The 20,335-nt window shown below is 43.5% G+C and overlaps 1 protein-coding gene across 1 annotated transcript in view; it reads left to right on the top strand.

Moving 5' to 3' along the window:
- The window catches only part of msh3 (mutS homolog 3 (E. coli)), a 348,510-nt gene that overhangs the window by 73,689 nt on the left and 254,486 nt on the right, over positions 1-20,335 (top strand). Inside the window, exon 9 of the mRNA XM_070885637.1 lies at positions 11,749-11,861. Within this exon, the coding sequence (XP_070741738.1) occupies positions 11,749-11,861 (113 nt within the window). The remainder of the gene's footprint in view (positions 1-11,748; positions 11,862-20,335) is intronic.

Here is a 20,335-nt window from a genome sequence, read left to right as displayed (position 1 = left end):
CCAAGCAGACTGCTTTGTCCTGAATGGTGTCAAGCTTCTTGAGTATTCCATCACGCTCCTGACTTGTGCCTTGTAGGTGGTGGAGGGGCTTTAGGGAGTCAGGAGGTGAGACACTTGCTGCAGAATACCCAGCCTCTGATCTGCTCTAGTAGCCACGGCATTAATGTGGCTGGTCCAGTTCAGTTTCTGGTCAATCGTGGCCACCAGGATGTTGATGGTGGGGATTTGGCGATGGTAATGCTATTGAATGTGAAGGGGAGGTGGTTATGCTCTCGCTTGTTGGAGATAATAAATGTCTGGCACAGATGTTACTTGCCACTTATCAACCCAAGCCTGAATCTTGTCCAGTTCTTGCTGCATTTGGGCATGTACGGCTTCATTATCTGAGGAATTGTGAATAGAGATGAATACTGTGCAATCATCAATGAACATCCCCATCTCTGACATGATTGAGGGAAGGTTATTGATGAAGCAGCTGAAGATGGTTGGGTATTGGAGACTGCCCTGAGGAACTCCTGCAGCGATGTCCTGGGGCTGAGATAGTTGGCCTCTGATCTCGGATAGTTAAAAAGATATGAGTGGACACAGCAAAAGTTATGCTGGCAGTTCCGTATTGGTCCTACAGATTCTGAATTGCAGGAGGGAATTTCCTTTCGTAGTTGAGGGAAATGTTGCAACGGAAATGGGAGACAACCTCGTTATGGAAAGGTGCTGATTGTCCTACCGTGACAACCTGTGAAACTGAATTCATCAATAAATTGTTAAGTGTCAACCATGGTTCAGTCAATAACATTGTGGGTTCAAATGCCACTCTAGCACTTTGAACACATAATCGAGGCTGACACTTTAGTGCAGTACTGAAGGAATGCTGCACTGTCAGAGATGCCATCTTCCAAGATGGGATGTTAAACTAATGCCCCATAAACCCTCTCAGGTAAATGTAAAATTTCCCATGACACTATTTAAAGAGCAAGGAGGTTCTCCTGATGTCCTGGCCAACATTTATCCCTTAACCAGGACCACTGAAACATGTATCTGTTTGTAGGACTTTACCATACAACTTGGCTGCGGTGTTTCCCTACCATAATAATCATCATCATCATAGGCAGTCCCTCGGAATCGAGGAAGATTTGCTTCCACTCTTAAAATGAGTCCTTAGATGGCTGAACAGTCCAATACAAGAGCCACAGTCTCTGTCACAGGTGGGACAGATAGTCGGTGAAGGAAGGGGTGGTTTGGATCAGGTTTGCCGCATGCTCTTTCCACTGCCCGCGCTTGACTTCTGCATGCTTTTGGCGATGAGACTCGAGGTACTCCGGGCCCTCCCGGATGCACTTCCTCCACTTAGGGCGATCTTTGACCAGGGACTCCCAGGTGTCAGTGGGGATATTGCACTTTTTCAAGAAGGCTTTGAGGGTGTCCCTGTAATGTTTCCACTGCCCACCTTTGGCTCGTTTGCCGTGAAGGAGTTCCGAGTAGAGCGCTTGCTTTGGGAGTCTCGTGTCTGGCAAGCGAACGATGTGGCCTGCCCAGTGGAGCTGATCAAGTGTGGTCAGTACAGTACATCACAACACTTCAAAGCTACTTCATTGGCTGTAAATCACTTCGGGACATCATTTGAAATGTATAAATTTCAAATATTTTCATAGTTTGGTAATTTGTGGGCTAACATCAGAAAATAACCATGATTACTACCAAATTGTTGTAAATACTCAACTGTGAATCTGCCACTACTACCTGGTTTGGTCTATGTTATGTATGTAAACCTGTAAATTCCATGTCTAACCACCAGAGGGCTTATCCCCTGGAGTCCCAAGGGATCCCACAATCTCTTGGGAGCACCTGTATATAAGGAGGCCTCACAGGCTGGAGAGGCACTCTGAGATCTGTAATAAAGGACTACGGTCACACCTTACTTTGAGCTTGCAGTATCTAGTCTGACTCGTTATTCAAGACATAACAGTCTACATATGACTCCAGTCTTGCACTATGTGGTTGATTATTAATGCTCTCAAGACAACTAAGGATGGGCAATAAATAATGCCTTGACAATGTTGCCCACATCCCACGAACGAATTGCCCAAGATATCTTGCATATTCTGGAGAAAGTCCAGCATCTGTTTGAACCGTTACCCTAATGATCTAAACATAAATGTGTATCATCAGTTACCAGCCAGTGATCGTGACCATCTTTAAAAAAGGGGCCAAGTCCAACTGCGGCAAAGACAGAGGAATCTCCCTGCTATCAGCCACTGGGAAAGTTGTCACTAGAGTCCTCCTCAACTGTCTTCTCCCTGTGGCCGAGGAGCTCCTCCTGGAGTCACAGTGCGGATTTCGTCCCCTATGGGGCACAACGGACATGATCTTTGCAGCTGCAGGAAAAATGCAGGGATCAGCGCCAGCCTTTCTACATGACCACCTTTTGACCTTACAAAGGTCTTTGACACTGTCAACTGCGAGAGTCTATGGAGCGTCCTCTTCCGTTTCTGATGCCCTCAAAAGTTTGTCAACATCCTCTGCCTGCTCCACGACGACATGCAGGCCGTGATCCTTACCAACGGATCCATTACAGACCCAATCCACGTCCGGACTGGGGTCAAACAGGGCTGTGTCATCGCTCCAACCCTCTTCTCAATCTTCCTCGCTGCCATGCTCCACTTCACAGTCAACAAGCTCCCCGCTGGAGTGGAACTAAACTACAGAACCAGTGGGAACCTGTTCAACCTTCGCCATCTCCAGGCCAGGTTCAAGATCACCCTAACGTCTGTCGTCCTCTGCTGCCTCTGCGCACAAAGAGAGGCTGAACTCCAGGACATAGTCGATGTATTTACTGAGGAGTACGAAAGCAAGGGCCTTAAGCTAAACATCTGTAAGACAAAGATCCTCCACCAGCCTGTCCTCGCCGCACAGCACTGCCCCCCCAGTCATCAAGATCCATGGAGCGGCCCTGGACAACGTGGACCATTTCTCATACCTCGTGAGCCTCTTATCAACAAGAGCAGACACTGATGACGAGATTCAACACCACCTCCAGTGCCAGTGCAGCCTTCGGCCGCCTGAGAAAAAGAGTGTTCGAAGATCAGGCCCTCTCATCTGCCACCAAGCTCATGGTCTACAGGGCTGTAGTAGTACCCGCCCTCCTGTATGGCTCAGAGACATGGACCATGTATAGTAGACACCAAGTCGCTGGAAAAATACCACCAACGATGTCTCCGCAAGATCCTACAAATCCCCTGGGAGGACAGACGCACCAACATTAGCGTCCTCAACCAGGCCAACATCCCCAGCATTGAAGCACTGACCACACTTTCTCAGCTCCGCTGGGCAGGCCACATTGTCCGCATGCCAGACAAGAGACTCCCAAAGCAAGCGCTCTACTCTGAACTCCTTCATGGCAAACGAGCCAAAGGTGGGCAGAAGAAACATTACAAGGACAATCCTCAAAGCCTCCTTGATAAAATGCAACATCCCCACTGACACCTGGGAGTCCCTGGCCAAAGACCGCCCTAAGTGGAGGAAGTGCATCCGGGAGGGCGCTGAGCACCTCCAGTCTCATCGCCGAGACCATGCAGAAATCAAGCGCAGGCAGCGGAAAGAGCGTGCGGCAAACCTGTCCCACCCTCCCTTTCCCTCAACGATTGTCTGTCCCACCTGTGAAAGGGACTGTGGCTCTCGTATTGGACTGTTCAGCCACGTAGGGACTCATTTTAAGAGTGGAAGCAAGTCTTCCTCGATTCCAAGGGACTGCCTATGATGATGATCATCTCTTAGAGTCCCTTTTTATGCAAGCCGTTTCAGAATTGTACTGTTAAATTCTCACTTGTTTTCAGTCACACAAATTCATATGTCTCTCGCACAAAAACAATTTACCCAGTTGACAGTTATCCATTTCCAAAGGTGCAAGCATGTTAAGCAAAGTGGATGCTAGTAGCGGATTGTCAAGTGAATGATTGAGTACATCGTACACTTCTGTCGTCTTGCAAGGGGGAAGGTCGAGGGCTTGCTTGTTCATGGCAGAAAAATACGGTGGAAACTATTGGGTACCGATGGATATATCAAGGCTGCACTGGAGCATTTTTCATACATTTATTAAATGTCTAGATTTAACTGCAGCACGTGACGATGTCTGACAGATTGGTCCTAATATGGTTCATTTACGGGGACTTCTAAATTTGTACTACTTTGTTATGCTCCTATGTTTTCAGGAGAATGCAGAATCAATAAGAAAAATAGATTGCCTGCAGAGTATTTACATTCTTTGTTAATCAGATATCTCCACACACCACAGGGGGAATTTTACCCCCCCAAAAGGGGTGGGTTTGGGTTGGGTGGGATGTTAAAATGTTAAAAATCTCATGTGCAAACCCAACTCATTCGAACCTGCCCACCTCTGGTTTTAACAGAGATGGGGGTTGGGGGGCAACTAACCTCCTCGGAGTCAGGCTGCTCATTTAAATATTTTAATAAGGTTGCATGCCTCAGATTGTACTTCCATTTTAAATTTGACGCTGGCTAGCCAGGTTTCACGGGCTTTGGGAAACCCGGCAGCTAAAGAGAGGCGAGGGCTGTTGTGTGGAAGAGGCGAGTGCTTTTTCAGCACAGTTTGTGGCTCCCCCCACCTCAGATCATGGCACCCTCGATCCGCTCCACCATGACAATATTTACATTTGTGTGCTCCGTCTGATTGTGCTAGGCCTGTTGAGCCAAGTTATGTTTCTACAGTGTATGGAGGATGCGTATCTTTTTTAGAATGAGAAACATCCTAAAAGGTAGGTAGTTGTATCTTTTTATATTTTGGCAATCATAATCTAGGAATAAATTATGAATATTTATTTTATTATTATATGAAGAAATGAATAGGTTTTGAGTACCATCAGCAAACATTAAAATGCAGTTTCCTTTTGAGAACATCTGCTATTTGATATAAAACCAGAAAATGCTGGAAGTACTCAGCAGGCCTGGCAGCATCTGTGGAGCGGAAAATGTTTCAGGTCCTGTTCGATGTTTGAAGCATTTATATTTAAAAAAAACTTCTTAAGCTCTACAAGTATACTGAATCGAGGAGTGAAATGACTACCAAGAAAATTGTATCTTTCCTACTTTCTCTCTCTCGACTTGTATCTTTCTCCTTCATCTGTCATTTTGTCCCCCGCATGTGTGCGCATACGCGCTCTCTTGAAATCTTTTATATTTTTTTGCCCTGTGGAAACCAACCATTTTAGTGCTCTGCTCTTCCTGAGACACCCCTGTTATGTAGGTTATGGGAGAGGAGTGGGGGGTGGGGCTACATGTACTCTGGACTGGGGGTGGTGGTAAAACAAATGTCCGTATTAAAATCAATGGAGCTGCTTCAGGATACATGTGGTACATGTGGGCCTTCTCTGGCACATGTCCATGAGTGACGACCCAAATGATAGGTCTCTAGAGGCAGATACAAATAAATATTATGCGAATAAATAAGAGTATTTTTTAAATGTTAAAAAAAGCATCGGGAGTATCTTGCATCGGAAATACTTCCTTTTTTTTAAACACTGTTCTTTTTGTCAACATGTTGAATATTGGCTGTTTCTCCGTGTATATATGTTCCCATTTTAAATACATTTTCTTTAGGTGATGTGTTGAAATATAGTGTTTTTTTAATGGCTATGTTCTGTTGTTGAAACTTTTTATTTAAAGAGAGATACTATGGCACTGAATTGGTGACACAGTTCCTTGTCGGATTGCCTGAGATATGAAGGGGCTGATAGGGTAAATAAACAGATGTTCTTTTAAGCTGATGGATACTTAGTTCCTCAGATCACATGATCCAGCATATTGTTGCTTGGAACAAGGCAAATGTTCATTTCCATGATTGTCATGGATATTCTTTATAATTAATTGGAAGGCCAGAGGAATTATATAAGAAGCATCCAACATTCAAAAATACTCGCATCCTAATTCGATGCAGAGAAACCAGATGCTTGTAAGAAAACTCTTCACACTTTTCTCTAATACTTATTCAGTATCTTGTTGCCATTTGCGAACAGACTTTGATTTCTAGTAAGTGATTTTAATGAGGAGCCCTTCATTCTTTTTTCTCTCCTATCTTTTCGGGGCAATATGTTCCAGGTACAGCAGAAAAATATTTCCTACTGTGCAAGTTTGCATATTTGTAGTCTTTTGCACCCCGTCACCATAGCAACTACAAAAATAAAACTCTTTCTCACAGAATCTTGGAAACTGCATGTTTTCTGTATGTGTAGGTTGAACAAAGAGTAATAGAAATGTAGTGCCCGTGTCTGTGCACATGTGACATCTTTTAGTTGTGCAACTGAGGTTGTTATGAAGATACTTAACCAGTTTGAGGTGCAGATAAACTTTATTTACGGTGTGAAATTCATTTTGTTGATTCTGGCGAAAATGTCAGCATGAGTACAAAATAGAAAACCCATTAATATCAGTTGGATTTTGCAGAGACTGGGACAAAATTGATAATACTGTTCCTGTGAGATTACTGCAGCAGTGGTGGTTTACTTGGCTTGTGAAGGCAGTATTTATGGGCCCAAGTTTCCACAGGATAAAAAACGGGCGCCCCTCTGAGCTGGGCGCCTGTTTTTCGCGCCTAAAACGGCGCCAGAAAAAAAACGCGCTATTCTCGAGCGCTTTGCAGTTCCTTGTCTGTTTGGCGCGGCGCCCAGGGGGGCGGAGCCTACACTCGCGCCGATTTTGTAAGTGGGAGGGGGTGGGTACTATTTAAATGAGTTTTTTTCCTGCCGGCAACGCTGCGCGTGCGCGTTGGAGCGTTCGCGCATGCTCAGTGTGAAAAAAACATTGGCACCCGGCCATTTTTGTAGTTCTTTGTAGCTGTTTAATTTTTGAACATTTTTTAATAAAACCACATTGCCATCAGCACATCAGCACTGAGGCTTCCCTTCTCACTCTCTCCTTCCCCTCCCTCCCCTCCGCGGCAACAAGCCGCTGTCTCCTTCCCCCTCCCTCCCCTGCGCGGCAACAAGCCGCTGTCTCCTTCCTCTCCCTCCCCTGCGCGGCAACAAACGGCGGTTTCCTTCGAACGATGGCTGAAGCACTTTCACACAGGTAGGAAGATGGTTTATTTAATCTTTTCTTTGCTTATAAATGTTTATTCAGGTTGGATTTATTTGTATAATATTTGTAGAAGTATAAATAAGGATTGATTGTAAAATTTAATGAGTTCCCTTCCCCCCCCCTCCCCCCCACCTCGTTCCCTACACCTAATTTGTAACCTGCGCCTGATTTTTTAATGTGTAGAACAGGTTTTTTCAGTTCTACAAAAATCTTCACTTGCTCCATTCTACTTTAGTTTGGAGTACGTTTTCACTGTGCAAACTTTGAAATCAGGCGTCAGTGGCCGGACACGCCCCCTTTTGAAGAAAAAATTCTGTTCTAAAGTAGAACTGTTCTACCTCACTAGAACTGCAGAAAAAAAAAATGTGGAGAATTGCGATTTCTAAGATAGTCCGTTCTCCACCAGTTGCTCCTAAAAATCAGCTGCAAATCATGTGGAAACTTGGGCCCTATGTGACAGCAGTAACTAGTACAGTCAGTTCTTAGATTGTACTATCTCCTATTGCAATAATCATACACCAAAATAATTAACTGATTCCTAAACATCACCGATCAATACTGTTCAGCTGTCTGATCAATTAATTTTTAAAAATAGATCTCAGTATATGGACATTACTACCAACGCTGCATTTGTTGCCCATCCTTAGTTGCCTTGAGAAGATGGTGGTGGACCTTCTCCTTGAACCACTACTGTCTTTGTCATGATGGCATTGCCACAACAGTGTTGAGCAGGTATACCAGAATTTTAACCCAGCAACGATGAAGGAACTGGGTTTATAGTCTCCAGTCAGGACGGTGTGTGACCTTGGAGGTGATGGTGTTCCCACCTCATTACTGCACTTGTCTTTTTTGGTGGTAGAGGTCAAACAGAAGTGCAGTGATGTTGAAGTAACCTTCGTTGCTTCTTGTGGATTGTACATATTACAGCCACAGGGTGCCAGTGATGGAAGGTGAGTGCAGCAGGAACTAACTGCTCTGTCCTGCATGGTGATAATCTTGAGTGTTGTTGCGGCTGCACTCATCTGTGCAAGTGGTGAATATTTCATCATCACCTGACTTAAGACTTGCGGGTGGTGGATAGTTTTTAAGGGGTCAGAAGATAATCCCTTCTTTATAGAATACCCAGCCTGCTTTTGTAGACATGTTGTTGATAGGGTGGGTCCAGTTCAGCTTCGGGTAAATGATGCCCTCCAATCCCCCACCCCCATGCTGTTGGAGGGGAACTCTGCAATGGTGGTGATGTTGAAGATCATGGGGATGTTGCTGTGGGTTCTCTTGTTTAAGATGGCCATTACCTAGCCCTTATGTGGCATGAATGTTCCCTGCCACTTGTCAACCCAAGTCTGGATGTTATCCAGGTCCTGCTGCTGTCTAGCATGAGCTGCTTCATTATCAGAGGAGTTGTGACTAGAGCTGAACACTGGAATCATCAACGAACAGCCTCACTCCTGATCTTATGATCGTCAGAAGGCCATTGATGAAGCAGCTGAAGATGCATGGGCCTAAGATGCTTCCTGCAGTGATGCCCTAGTGCTGCCATTAGATGCTTTTTCCAGTACTTTATATCTATATTAATATATTAAAAACCGTATAGTGTGTGCAAATGTCACACACATTACAGATATCAAAACAATCTTAAAATCCTGAGTGCTTCAGAGTTGCAGTTTGAAACTGACCACCACATTTCAATCTGCAAAATTCCCTCACCAAATAATATTTCATACTTTTGCTGTGTTTAATTGCATCAATTGGACTTTGTGGTTTTAAAGGGACAAGCCATGAAAGCACAGCTCCACCGTAGCAGCCGGATAATACATTGCGAAGTATGTAACGATCCGATTATTATGCAACAGAATATTATCTAATTTGCCATGAGCAATGCTATGGTAGATATGCTAATAATTACAAAATATATTGTATCAAGTCTCAGGTAATAAAGGATTATAAAGGTAACTCCATGCTTTTAGCAGGCATGCAATGATGGGGAGTGCTGATTGGAGACTCCATTGCAGCCCCGATTCTCTGACCTGTGCTTCCCACAGGCAGAGGCATATTGCTGAGTTATGTTTTATTAATGTCAGCCATTTGTCTTCAGCTCAAGCAGTATTGATGGTTTCATATTTTATTTCCTTGACAGTTTTTTCTGGTGCGTTTTGTTTACCAATTTTCTCTCAAGGTGTTGACTGCTTCATGCTACAGTTCCATAAAAACATAAGAAATAGGAACAGGAGTAGACCATACAGCCCCTTGAGCCTGCTCCGCCAAGATCATGGCTGATCTGATCATGGACTCCGCTCCACTTCCCTGCTCGCTCCCCATAACCCCTTGTCATTTAAGAAACTGTCTATTTCTGTCTTAAATTTATTCAATGCCCCAGCTTCCACGGCTCTCTGAGGCAACGAATTCCACAGATTTACAATCCTCGGAGAAGAAATTTCTCCTCATTTAGATGCCGGCCGCCCCTTGGTATCTCGCCCAACTAGCAATTATTAATGTCTATTCAAGGACAGTGATTGAGCAGCTCTATTCTGTCCTAATCCAACATCTACACATTTGAATTTTCAACAGACACCCTTTAATTAAAAACTAAGAACATTAGCTGCTTTATTCCCTTCTCTACTTCATGGACACTAGTATTCATATCGCTGTCCTGGGAACATAGGTAACAGGAGTAGGCCATTTAGCCCTGTTCTGCCATTCAGTGAGATCAAGGTTGATTTGTGACCCAACTCCATATACCCGTCTTTGCCCCATATCCCTTAATATCTTTGGATTGCAAAAATAATGTCCTGATCAAGATCAGCTGACTCAGCTCAGACTGGAGAGCGAGTCTGGATACCAGGAGACCTGGTATCTTCCTGTTTTGTATGACTCGGCAACTCGCTGTCATCAGAGGAATCTTGATAGTTTCATATTTTCTCGTATTTTCTTGAATATCTATTTTTGTTTTGTGTCGCTCTTTTAAACCTGGCCTGGGTAGGCTATTGCATCCATTATGTAGACCTGATTCTCCTTTTGTTTTGGATTCTGTGGAATCAGTGTTTTACCTGTGTAAGTGTTTTCTGTTTTCATGTTGAGGTACATTAGCATCCTATTTGTGTTGCAGTGCTGCTTCTGGAGACACAGATGCCACCTTGTTGAGGTAGTTTTGAATTGTATGCCGGTGAAGTTTCTCACATTTCAGATACAATATGCAGATATGTTTTAAAGTCATTGCGCATATTTTGTGGCTGCTCATTAGTGGCGTTGTTGCCTGTCTCTGAATCTCCCAGGCTGTAGAAATGTGGTGAATATGGAACATACTCAGCTGCATCATATTGTGGATATAAATGGGTTATCAGTTTGCAAAATTGTAATTCTGTGCACCATATGGCTGAGACTCTTGTGGCTGGAGCATGAAATTTTGAGCCATCTTGGTTTCTCTGGATTCTTCACTGGAGAGTGCAACTGTCTTTTGGGGGCACAACAACATTGGCCCAGAATTTGCGGTGGGTAATAATTGAAAAAAACAGCGTTCGCTGTGAGTATCCCTTTGAAACTGACCGCAACTTCAGGATTTAGTGCATGCGCACCTGAACACAGAAATCTTGAAGTTGCGGTCTGTCATTGATACTCCACCACCAGCTGCGTGGGTGGTGCCCCCCACCCATCCCATAGCTGGCAATCAGTGAAACTGATGGGAACTTTGGCTTTTCTGCGGTAATATCGCTGTTAAATACCCCATTAAAAGTTAGACCGAAAGGGATTAGGTGTGACTGGGGTTTTAACAGCGTATTGACTGCTAAACAAATGTTATGGCCCTGAAAAATTAATCTTAATTTTGTGGAGTGTCAAATTTATCCAGTTTAATAAAAATTAAAATTTTTAAGAGATTTTGTATTTTTTTTTAAGTTCTTATTTCAGATTGACCTTTTCCCCATGTGAGAGCCCCAATCATTGTTTTGGTATCCTAACTTTTTTTTAAAAAGTCAGTATAAAAGGAGCTTTTCTGCTTCTCCGTCTGAGAAATCTGCATTGGGATTGGCTGCTGAGACAGCTTGTTGACGTCGCAGCAGCTTGTGTTTGGGATTCCCCATTCTTCTTTCGTATGGTTGTAGCAAAGCAAATCAAATGTCAATATCTAAGCTTCTGGTGTAACATCTTGTAGGCTGCCTGTGAATTTCCTGAGGGCAGTGCTCATTTCCTGAGGGCAGTGCTCAATGATATGCTCCAGGGTCTGATTAGGAGTTCCACAGTCGCATGATGGGGATGCTTTAACCTTCCAATTATGGAGAAGGTGGCAGCATCTACCGTGACCAGTTCTGAGGTGGTTGATGGTCGCCCACTGTTTGTGAGGAAGGTTTGCTCTCCTCCGTATATCAAAGTTCTTGCAAGCATTTCCCCATTAACTTACACTGATCTCAACTGAACGTCAAAAAAGCCAAACTTCTCGCCACAGAGAATGCGAGATCTTTGAGGGAAGCTTACTTTGGGGCCAGTGGCAAACACCTTTGCTTCGTCACTGACTGCAAATTACAGGCCATTGTTGCCAACTTGAAGTAAGCCTGGCCAGTCATCAGGATTAAAATATTTATGCTCCAACATGCACTGTTGTTATTGTATAAACCCACACAAGTGATAGAAAAAGATGATGGTTACCCTTTTTATTTTATTTTCTTGCAGTTTAGGTGACGACAGAATTCGTGTTGAGCGGATGGACGATATCCATTTTGAGTATAGCTCTGCTTTCCAGTTAACCTCTGAGTTTTATGCACGTGGAGCTTCTGACATTTCAGGTACCGTACATTACACCTTTTAAAGAAAGTCTCTGTTAAAGAAATGCTGATCTCAACTCTACTGTATCTAGCCGTGCAGTGTCCTGCACATTGGTATTCCAAGATATGAGGCCTCAAAACGTGAGGATATGGGTTTGCACCCAAGACTTTTTATAAATTGGTGTCTATCACTGAGAGGTACTTAGTGTTGATTGTATTCATGTGGTATCAATTGGGGACTCTTGTGTTCCTATATCTGGGAGCAGGCTTGGGAATGGAAAAAGTTTATCTTGGGGTGTACGGTATGTAATGTGTGTCTGTGTAAGTAAAAGCTTGCAAGTGACTGAAGACAAGTACCCAGTATTCGATCCTTCACCACCTGGCTATCCGACTTTTACACTTGTCAAAAGCACAGAGCTTCTCCAGAGGGAAACGGGCGACACGCAAGTTTACTTCCACAGAACACTTACCAAGGACAACTTCCATTTATATAGTGCCTTTCTTTAACTTAGTAAAATATCCCAAGGCACTTCACAGGAGCAATATCAAACAGAATTTGACACTGAGCCACATAAGGAGATATTGGCGGGGGGAAAATTGTGGTCGGAGGCTTCCTTCGGATGAATGCCTCTGACCCGAAAAAAAGTCTACGAAAATACCTGGTGGTCCCGAAAGAACATAGGATTCTGGTCGGAGGCCTCCATTCACTGTGCAGCGTACCAGAACATGTCCTCCAGATACATATTCGTAAGCGGGAATCACATGAGCCTGGAACACCAATCACTATGTAATATTCTCATTGATAATAATGGGAGCTCTGTTTTTACGAGCTCCCATTATTATCAATGAGAATTTCTTTTCTCTTTCTCCCCCCCCCCCCGGCCAAAAACAAGAAACACAACTCAATAAATTAAAAAAAAACACCTCGCATAAAATTGAATTAAATTTAATTGTTTTAGAATTTTTTTTTTAATAGGGTTAAAAATAAACTTGCCTTAATGGACAGGGTTTTTAATGTAAAAATTTGTGATTAAATTTAATTTTTCTATGTTTTAAAACTAAGACTATATGCCTGCTTTTTAACAGGCGTAAGAGTTTGCAGGACATTCGCTGGGCAAGAGTTGGGCAAATAGCCCAATCTCTGCCCTGCGGATGTCCTTCTCCCGTGGATACATTGGATCTGTCAAAAGACATTTTGACAGATCGGAAAAGCCGGTTCTTGGCGCATGCACATTGCGTGCCGAGAGCCAGCATTTGGGAGACCTCGTCTGGTGCGTGCGTTCATTGTACACACCCGGCGAGGCAGCAATTTTTGGACCATTAGGACAAATGACCAAAAGCTTGGTCAAAGATGTAGGTTTTAAAGAGAGTACAAGAAAAGATTGAGGTAGAGGCGGAATGGTTTAAGGAGGGAATTTCCAGAGCTTAGTGCGTAGGCAGCTGAAGGCATGGTGGTGCGATGAAAACTGGAGATGTGTAAGAGGCCATAACTGGAGGTGCGCAGAGATCTCTGAGGTTTGTGGGACTGGAGGAGGTTAGAGATTAAGAGGGGCGAAGCCATGGAGGGATTTGAAAACAAGGATGAGAATTTTTTTTAAATTGAGGATTTGCTAGACAGGGAGCCAATGTAGGTCAGCGAGCACAGGTGATGGGTGAACAGGACTCTGTGTGAGTTAGGATAGGGCAGCAGAGTTTAGGATGAGCTTAGATTTACAGAGGCTGCATGGTTGAAGGCTGTTCAGAAGAGCACTGGAATAGTCGAGTCCACCATTGTTTCTGTGTCAGTCTGACGCAGTTTTGTAGGCACATAAGAACATCAGAAATAGGAGGAGTAGGCCACCTGGCTCCTTGAGCCTGCTCCGCCATTTAAGAAGATCATGGTTGATCTGATCATGGGCTCATCTCCACTTCCCTGCCCGCTCCCCCATAACCCTTTACTCCCTTATCGCTCAAAAATCTATCTCCACCTTAAATATAATTCAATGACCCAGCCTCCACAACTCTCTGGGGCAGAGAATTCCATAGATTTTCAACCCTCAGAGAAGAAATTCCTCCTCATCTCAGTTTTAAATGGGCAGCCCCTTATTCTGAGACTATGTCCCCTAGTTTTAGTTTCCCCTATGAGTGGAAATATTCTCTCTGCATCCACCTTGTCGAGACCCCTCATTATCTTATATGTTTCGATAAGATCACCTGGCATTCTTCTGAGGCCCAGCCTACTCAACCTATCTTCATAAGTCAACTCCCTCATCTCCGGAATCAACCTAGTGAACCTTCTCTGAACAGCCTCCAATGCAAGTATATCCTTCCTTAAATATGGAGATCAAAACTGTATGCAATACACCAGGTGTGGCCTCAATAATACCCTGTACAGTTGTAGCAGGACTTCTCTGCTTTTATACACTATCCCCCTTGCAATAAAGGCCAACATTCCATTTGCCTTCCTGATTACTTGCTGTACCTGCATACTCACTTTTTGTGTTTCATGTACAAGAACCCCCAGTTCCTTCAGTACTGAAGCACTTTGCAATTTTTCTCCATTTAAATTATAATTTGCTTTTCTATTTTTTTTCTGCCAAACTGCATCTGTTGTTTGGACCTTGTACAAAGTATTTTACCAAGAAGTAGCATTCAGTTGAGAGCGAATTAGTGAGAGAACTGGGAGAATTGTTTTTTTTCCCCCTGGCCTAAATGCTGAGGAACGTGTAGCAGGTTGTGAGTAGTTGGGGAAAGAGAAGAAATGATCAGAGGACGCCTTGTTGATGATCGAGAGGTGAACAGGCCTTGAGAGAGCGCAAAGCTGAGGGAGTGTTGTGGACTGAGTGGGAGAGTTCATGTAACAGGCGAGATTGAGTGAGGATTGAAGGGCACAGAGGTTGGACCTAGTGGATACAGTGAATTTTTAATGACTCCAAGACCTGCCTTCCCCGGCATTCATCAAGCTGCTTCTGGGGTTGCAAGCTCTGGTTGGATGTGTTCCTTGAGGTTTCATCACGTGACAATGTTATTGCACCCACATTGTAACATTTAGGTCAATTATAAATGAGCGCCTTTGCTCACAGATTCTTTCTTAAACTTCTTAAAGCCAACTTAAGTCGGCTACTTGCTACTTTCAGCAACTCTAGATTTTTTTTAACCTATTTATAAAAGTCACTGCAAGACATAATGTACTTGTACTCTGCATTGACAAGACTTTCACTTGACTGATTCCTTTCTTTGCTCCAAAGCTGAGCGAGTCATTAACTGTAAACCCTGTCGCAGACTGTGTTTGAGACTGGGATTGAAAGTGTGAAAGATAAGAGTTTAAAAATTCGACTTGAAAACTTCATGATCAACCTTTTGCTCCTATGAATTTATTTCTCTTATTTGTTGTAAAGTGTATAGTCATTAGTATAGCTTGTCTAAATCGATCTCGATCAGGGCGACCAGCCGATTCCCTGTAAGCGACGAGAGTGTGTGTGCGAACCGCGCATTCAACACACCGTTTTCTTGGATTGCCAAAGAGGCTCCAGGGTAATCCATGAGGATTGGCAACCTGAGCTGCTACAGAACTAGCACAATGGTGAATATCTAGTTGGTGGTGGGGTTGTCAGGGGGCGGGAGGGGAGGAGGAGAAAATTACAATTTTAAGGATATTTTGAAAATTGTTATTCTCAGAAGATTAGCTCCCTGCCCTTACCCTCCTAGTTACATTCCACTTTACTCTGCTAGTTTTCCTACCAATATTTTGAATCCTGCAAGCAAATGTTGCGTGGCGTTCAGGACAGTGTGGTATGGTTGTAATTACTCAGTCTCCTGTATAGTGTTCAGTCGCATGCACCTTCATCAGTGGATGAAAGTTGGCCAGTTAAAACATATTGTCGTCGTTTCTGGTGTTGCAGGCTGCTCAGAGGATTACATTCAAAGGTTTTGTTAATGAGGCCAGAGAGTCCTCAATAGACTAAAAGCTTTCCTATTTATATTGTATGTACACTGTATATTTCATAAGCGTTTCTAAAACCTGTGAATTTGTCTCATGAGCTGCTGGTTTGGATATTAGCTGAGGGCCAACCTGTTTATTTGGCAGGACATTTTGTGCACGATTTGTCTAGTGTTTTTAGGATATTGAACATGTAATGACCACAGACAAATTATTCCCATCCTGTAAAAATTTCCTGCAATCTGTAGTAAAGCAGTGTTACTACTAACAATAGGTTCTCTAGATTAAAGAATCTACTTTAATGCTAAAATTGCTTTAATGGAGATGACATTGAAATGTTTGCATGAAGAGAACGGCTTGTCTGTAGTTATTACAATTTCAAAATAGCTATAAATATTCATGTGACATGAAGCCAGAATTTCTGTCCGAGTTCAAATGGTTAAATTAATAGTCGATAGCATCTATTATTGAGTAGCTTTGTTTTTCTGCCCCCCCGCCCCCAATCTTTTCTGGAATGATTGAGGTTCAAACCAATATGTTTTCTGACATAAATTCTGTTGTTGACTGGGCTGGTCTGTTGAGATATGCAAAGTAAAGCGAGGCTAACTCTAAGTGAAATAGAAGTAGACTCACTTTTTTCAAACATAAAACAAATTGATCTGTGGTTTTTCACATGAGGAGTCGAGACCTGGTGCACAAGAACACAAGAAATCGGAGCAGGAGTAGGCCATTTGATCCCTCGAGCCTGCTCCGCCATTTAATAAGATCATGGCTGATCTGATCATGGACTCCGCTCCACTCCCCTGCCCACAACCCTTTGTTCCCTTATCGCTTACCCAGCCTCCAGAGCTCTCTGGGGCAGAGAATTCCATAGATTTACAACCCTCAGAAGAAATTCCTCCTCATCTCAGTTTTAAATGGGCGGCCCCTTATTCTGAGACTGTGCCTCCTAGTTTTAGTTTCCCCTGTGAGTGGAAATATCCTCTCTGCATCCAACATGGCGAGACCTCTCTATCTTACATGTTTTGATAAGATCACCTCTCATTCTTCTGAACTCCAATGATTATAGGCCCAACCTAATCAACCTATCTTCATAAGTCAACCCCCTCATCTCCGGGATCAACCTAGTTAACCTTCTCTGAACAGCCTCCAATGCAAGTATATCCTTCCTTAAATACGGAGAGCAAAACTGAACACAGTATTCCAGGTGTGGCCTCACCAGTACCCTGTACAGTTGTAGCAGGACTTCTCTGCTTTTATACTCTATCCCCCTTGCAATAAAGGCCAACATTCCATTTACCTTCCTGATTACTTGCTGTACCTGCATACTAACTTTTTGTGTTTCATGCACAAGAACCCCTAGGTCCCTCTGTACTGAAGCACTTTGCAATTTTTCTCTCATTTAAATTATTATTTGTTTTTCTATTTTTTTCTGCCAAAGTGGATAACCTCACATTTTCCCACATTATACTCCTTTTGCCAAATTGTTGCCCACTCACTTAGCCTGTCGATATCCCTTTGTAGATTTTTTGTGTCCACTTCACAATTTGCTTTCCCACCCATCTTTGTATCATCAGCAAACTTGGCTACATTACACTCGATCCCTTCATCCAAGTCATTAATACAGATTGTAAATAGTTGAGGACCCAGCACCGATCCCTGCGGCACCCCACTAGTTGCTGTTTGCCAACCGGAAAATTACCCGTTTATCACGACTCTCTGTTTTCTGTTAGTTAGCCAGTCCTCTATCCATGCTAATATATTACCCCGAACCCCGTGAACTTTTATGTTGTGCAGTAATCTTTTATGTGGCAGCTTATCGAATGCCTTCTGGAAATCCAAATACACCACATCCACTGGTTCCTTCTTATCCACCCTGCTCGTTACATCCTCAAAGAACTCCAGCAAATTTATCAAACATGATTTCCCTTTCATAAAACCATGCTGACTCTGCTTGATTGAATTATGCTTTTCCAAATATCCTGCTACTGCTTCCTTAATAATGGACTTCAGCATTTTCCCAACGACAGATGTTAGGCTAACCGGTCTATAGTTTCCTGCTTTCTGTCTGCCTTCTTTTTTAAATAAGGGCGTTATATTTGCGGTTTTCCAATCTGCTGGGACTTCCCCAGAATCCAGGGAATTTTGGTAGATTACAACCAATGCATCCACTTTCTCTGCTGCCACTTCTTTTAGGACCCTAGGATGTAAGCCATCAGGTCCAGGGGACTTGTCCGCCTTTAGTCCCATTATTTTACCGAGTACTACTTTAGTGATTGTATTAAGTTCCTCCCTCCTTATAGCCCCTTGATTATCCCCTATTGGGATGTTTTTAGTGTCTTCTACTGTGAAGACTGGTACAAAATATTTGTTTAAAGTTTCTGCCATTTGCCTGTTCCCCGTTATTAATTCCCCAGTCTCGTCCTCTAGGGGAGCAGCATTTACTTTAGTCACTCTTTTCCTTTTTATGTACCTGTAGAAACTCTTACTCCCTGTTTTTACTTTCATAATCTATCTTCCCTCTTTTTTTTCGTAGTTCTTTGCTGGCTTTTAAAAGTTTCCCAATCCTTTGGCCTCCAACTAATCTTGGCCATATTGTATGCCCTTGTTTTCAATTTGATACCATCCCTTATTTCCTTAGTTAGCCACGGATGGTTATCCCTTCTCTTACAGCCTTTCCTTCTCATTGGGATATATTTTTGTTGAGCGTTATGAAATATCTCCTTAATGTCTGCCACTGATCATCTATTGTCCCACTTTTTAATCTATTTTCTCAGTCCACTTTAGCCAACTCTGCCCTCATACCTTTGTAGTCTCCTTTATTTAAGCTTAGGACACTGGTTAGAGATCCAACTTTCTCACCCTCCAACTGAATTTGAAATTCAACCATATTATGGTCACTCATTCCTAGAGGATCCTTTACTAAGAGATAGTTTATTAATCCTGACTCATTACACAGTACCAGATCAAAGATAGCCTGCTCCCTGGTTGGTTCCACAACGTACTGATCAAGGAAACTATCCCGGATACACTATATGAACTCTTCCTCAAGGCTACTCTGGCCAATTTGCTTTGTCCAATCAATATGAAGGTTAAAATTGCCCGTGATTAATGCCGTTCCTTTTTTTACAAGCCTCCATTATTTCTTGATATATACTCCATCTGACAGTGTAGCTACTGTTGGGGGGGCCTGTAGACTATGCCCTGCAGTGACTTTTTTCCCCTTATTGGGCTCAAGTTTTGGACCCCTGCTAGAAGGGCGCACATCGGAGAGGCCCGCCTAATTTGTAGAACTGAAAAAGCGGCAAATACTTGCCTTGTGATTCTCCGATATCTGTAGGGCTGTTTCCAGCTCGGCGCGGCACAGCAGGAGCTGCTGGGGGCGGAGCTACAGCCCTGTGCCAAAAAACAGTGCCGACAGCTGCGCGTGTGCGCAGTAGCTCCTGGCCTTTCCAGTGCGTCCTGTCTCCGAGCGACAACCCTATCCCTGGCCGAAGGGACGTCGCCCCTATCCCGGGCCGAGTGGCCTGACAGTACTTGTCTCTTCCACGGTGGCCTGCCCGGCATCTCCTGGGGGCAGGTCCCACCCGAACTTGGCAGTGGCGGGGCCCGGCCAAAGTCCTGGTCGGTGGTCCGTCATCTGCTGGGGGCGGGCCCGCCTGAAGTCCTGGCGGTGGACCGGCGTCTGTTGGGGGCGGGTAGTCCTCGGTGTCCTCATCAGCGGTGGGGGCCGCCTGCCCGACATCTCCTGGGGGGGCCCCCGTCCCAGCAGGCTGTTGGAGGGCTTCCGGTGCTGCAGTTGGTGAGTAGAAACTTTTAACTTTTTAATTATTGATTTTAAGAAAAAAAAATGTATTAGTTTTTTTTGATTGATTTATTTAACATTTATTATTGATGATGGCTCTTTATTTGTAAAAGTGAAGTGTTTAATGCTTGTAAAATCCCCTAACTTCACTCTAACTTCCCTCCCCCCCACCCCCCCCATCTCTCGTTCCCTACACCTAATTTATAAAGTATAGGCAAGGTTTTTCTGAGCGTACAAAAATCTACACTTATTCCATTCTAAGTTAATTTGGAGTGAGTTTTCACTGCCTAAACTTGCAAAACAGGTGTAAGTGGCTGGTAATGCTTCCTTTTGGAAAATAAAACTGTTCTAAAACAAAACTATTCTAACTCACTAGAATTGGAACAAACTAAATGCCGAGAATTGCAATTTCTAAAATAATCCATTCTAAACTACTTGCTCCAAAAAAATAGGAGCAACTCGAGCCGAAACTTAAACCCATTATTCCTTATCTCCACCCAAACTGATTGAACATCTTGATCTTCTGAGCCAATATCGTTTCTCACTAACTCACTGATCTCATCGTTTATTAACAGTGCTACCCCACCTCCTTTTCCTTTCTGTCTGCTTCCGAATTGTCAAATACCCCTTAATATTTAGTTCCCAGCCTTGGTCACCTTGCAATGACGTCTCTGTAATGGCTATCAGATCATACCCATTTTGTTTTTTTGGCATTTTTTTCCTGCTTTAACCCCTCTTTCTGATTCATGCAGTTTTGAGTAATTTCAGTAA

Source organism: Pristiophorus japonicus, chromosome 1 (genome assembly GCF_044704955.1).
Source record: "Pristiophorus japonicus isolate sPriJap1 chromosome 1, sPriJap1.hap1, whole genome shotgun sequence".
In the NCBI taxonomy this organism is placed as follows: domain Eukaryota; kingdom Metazoa; phylum Chordata; class Chondrichthyes; family Pristiophoridae; genus Pristiophorus; species Pristiophorus japonicus.
This window is presented reverse-complemented; position numbering and strand designations above follow the sequence as displayed.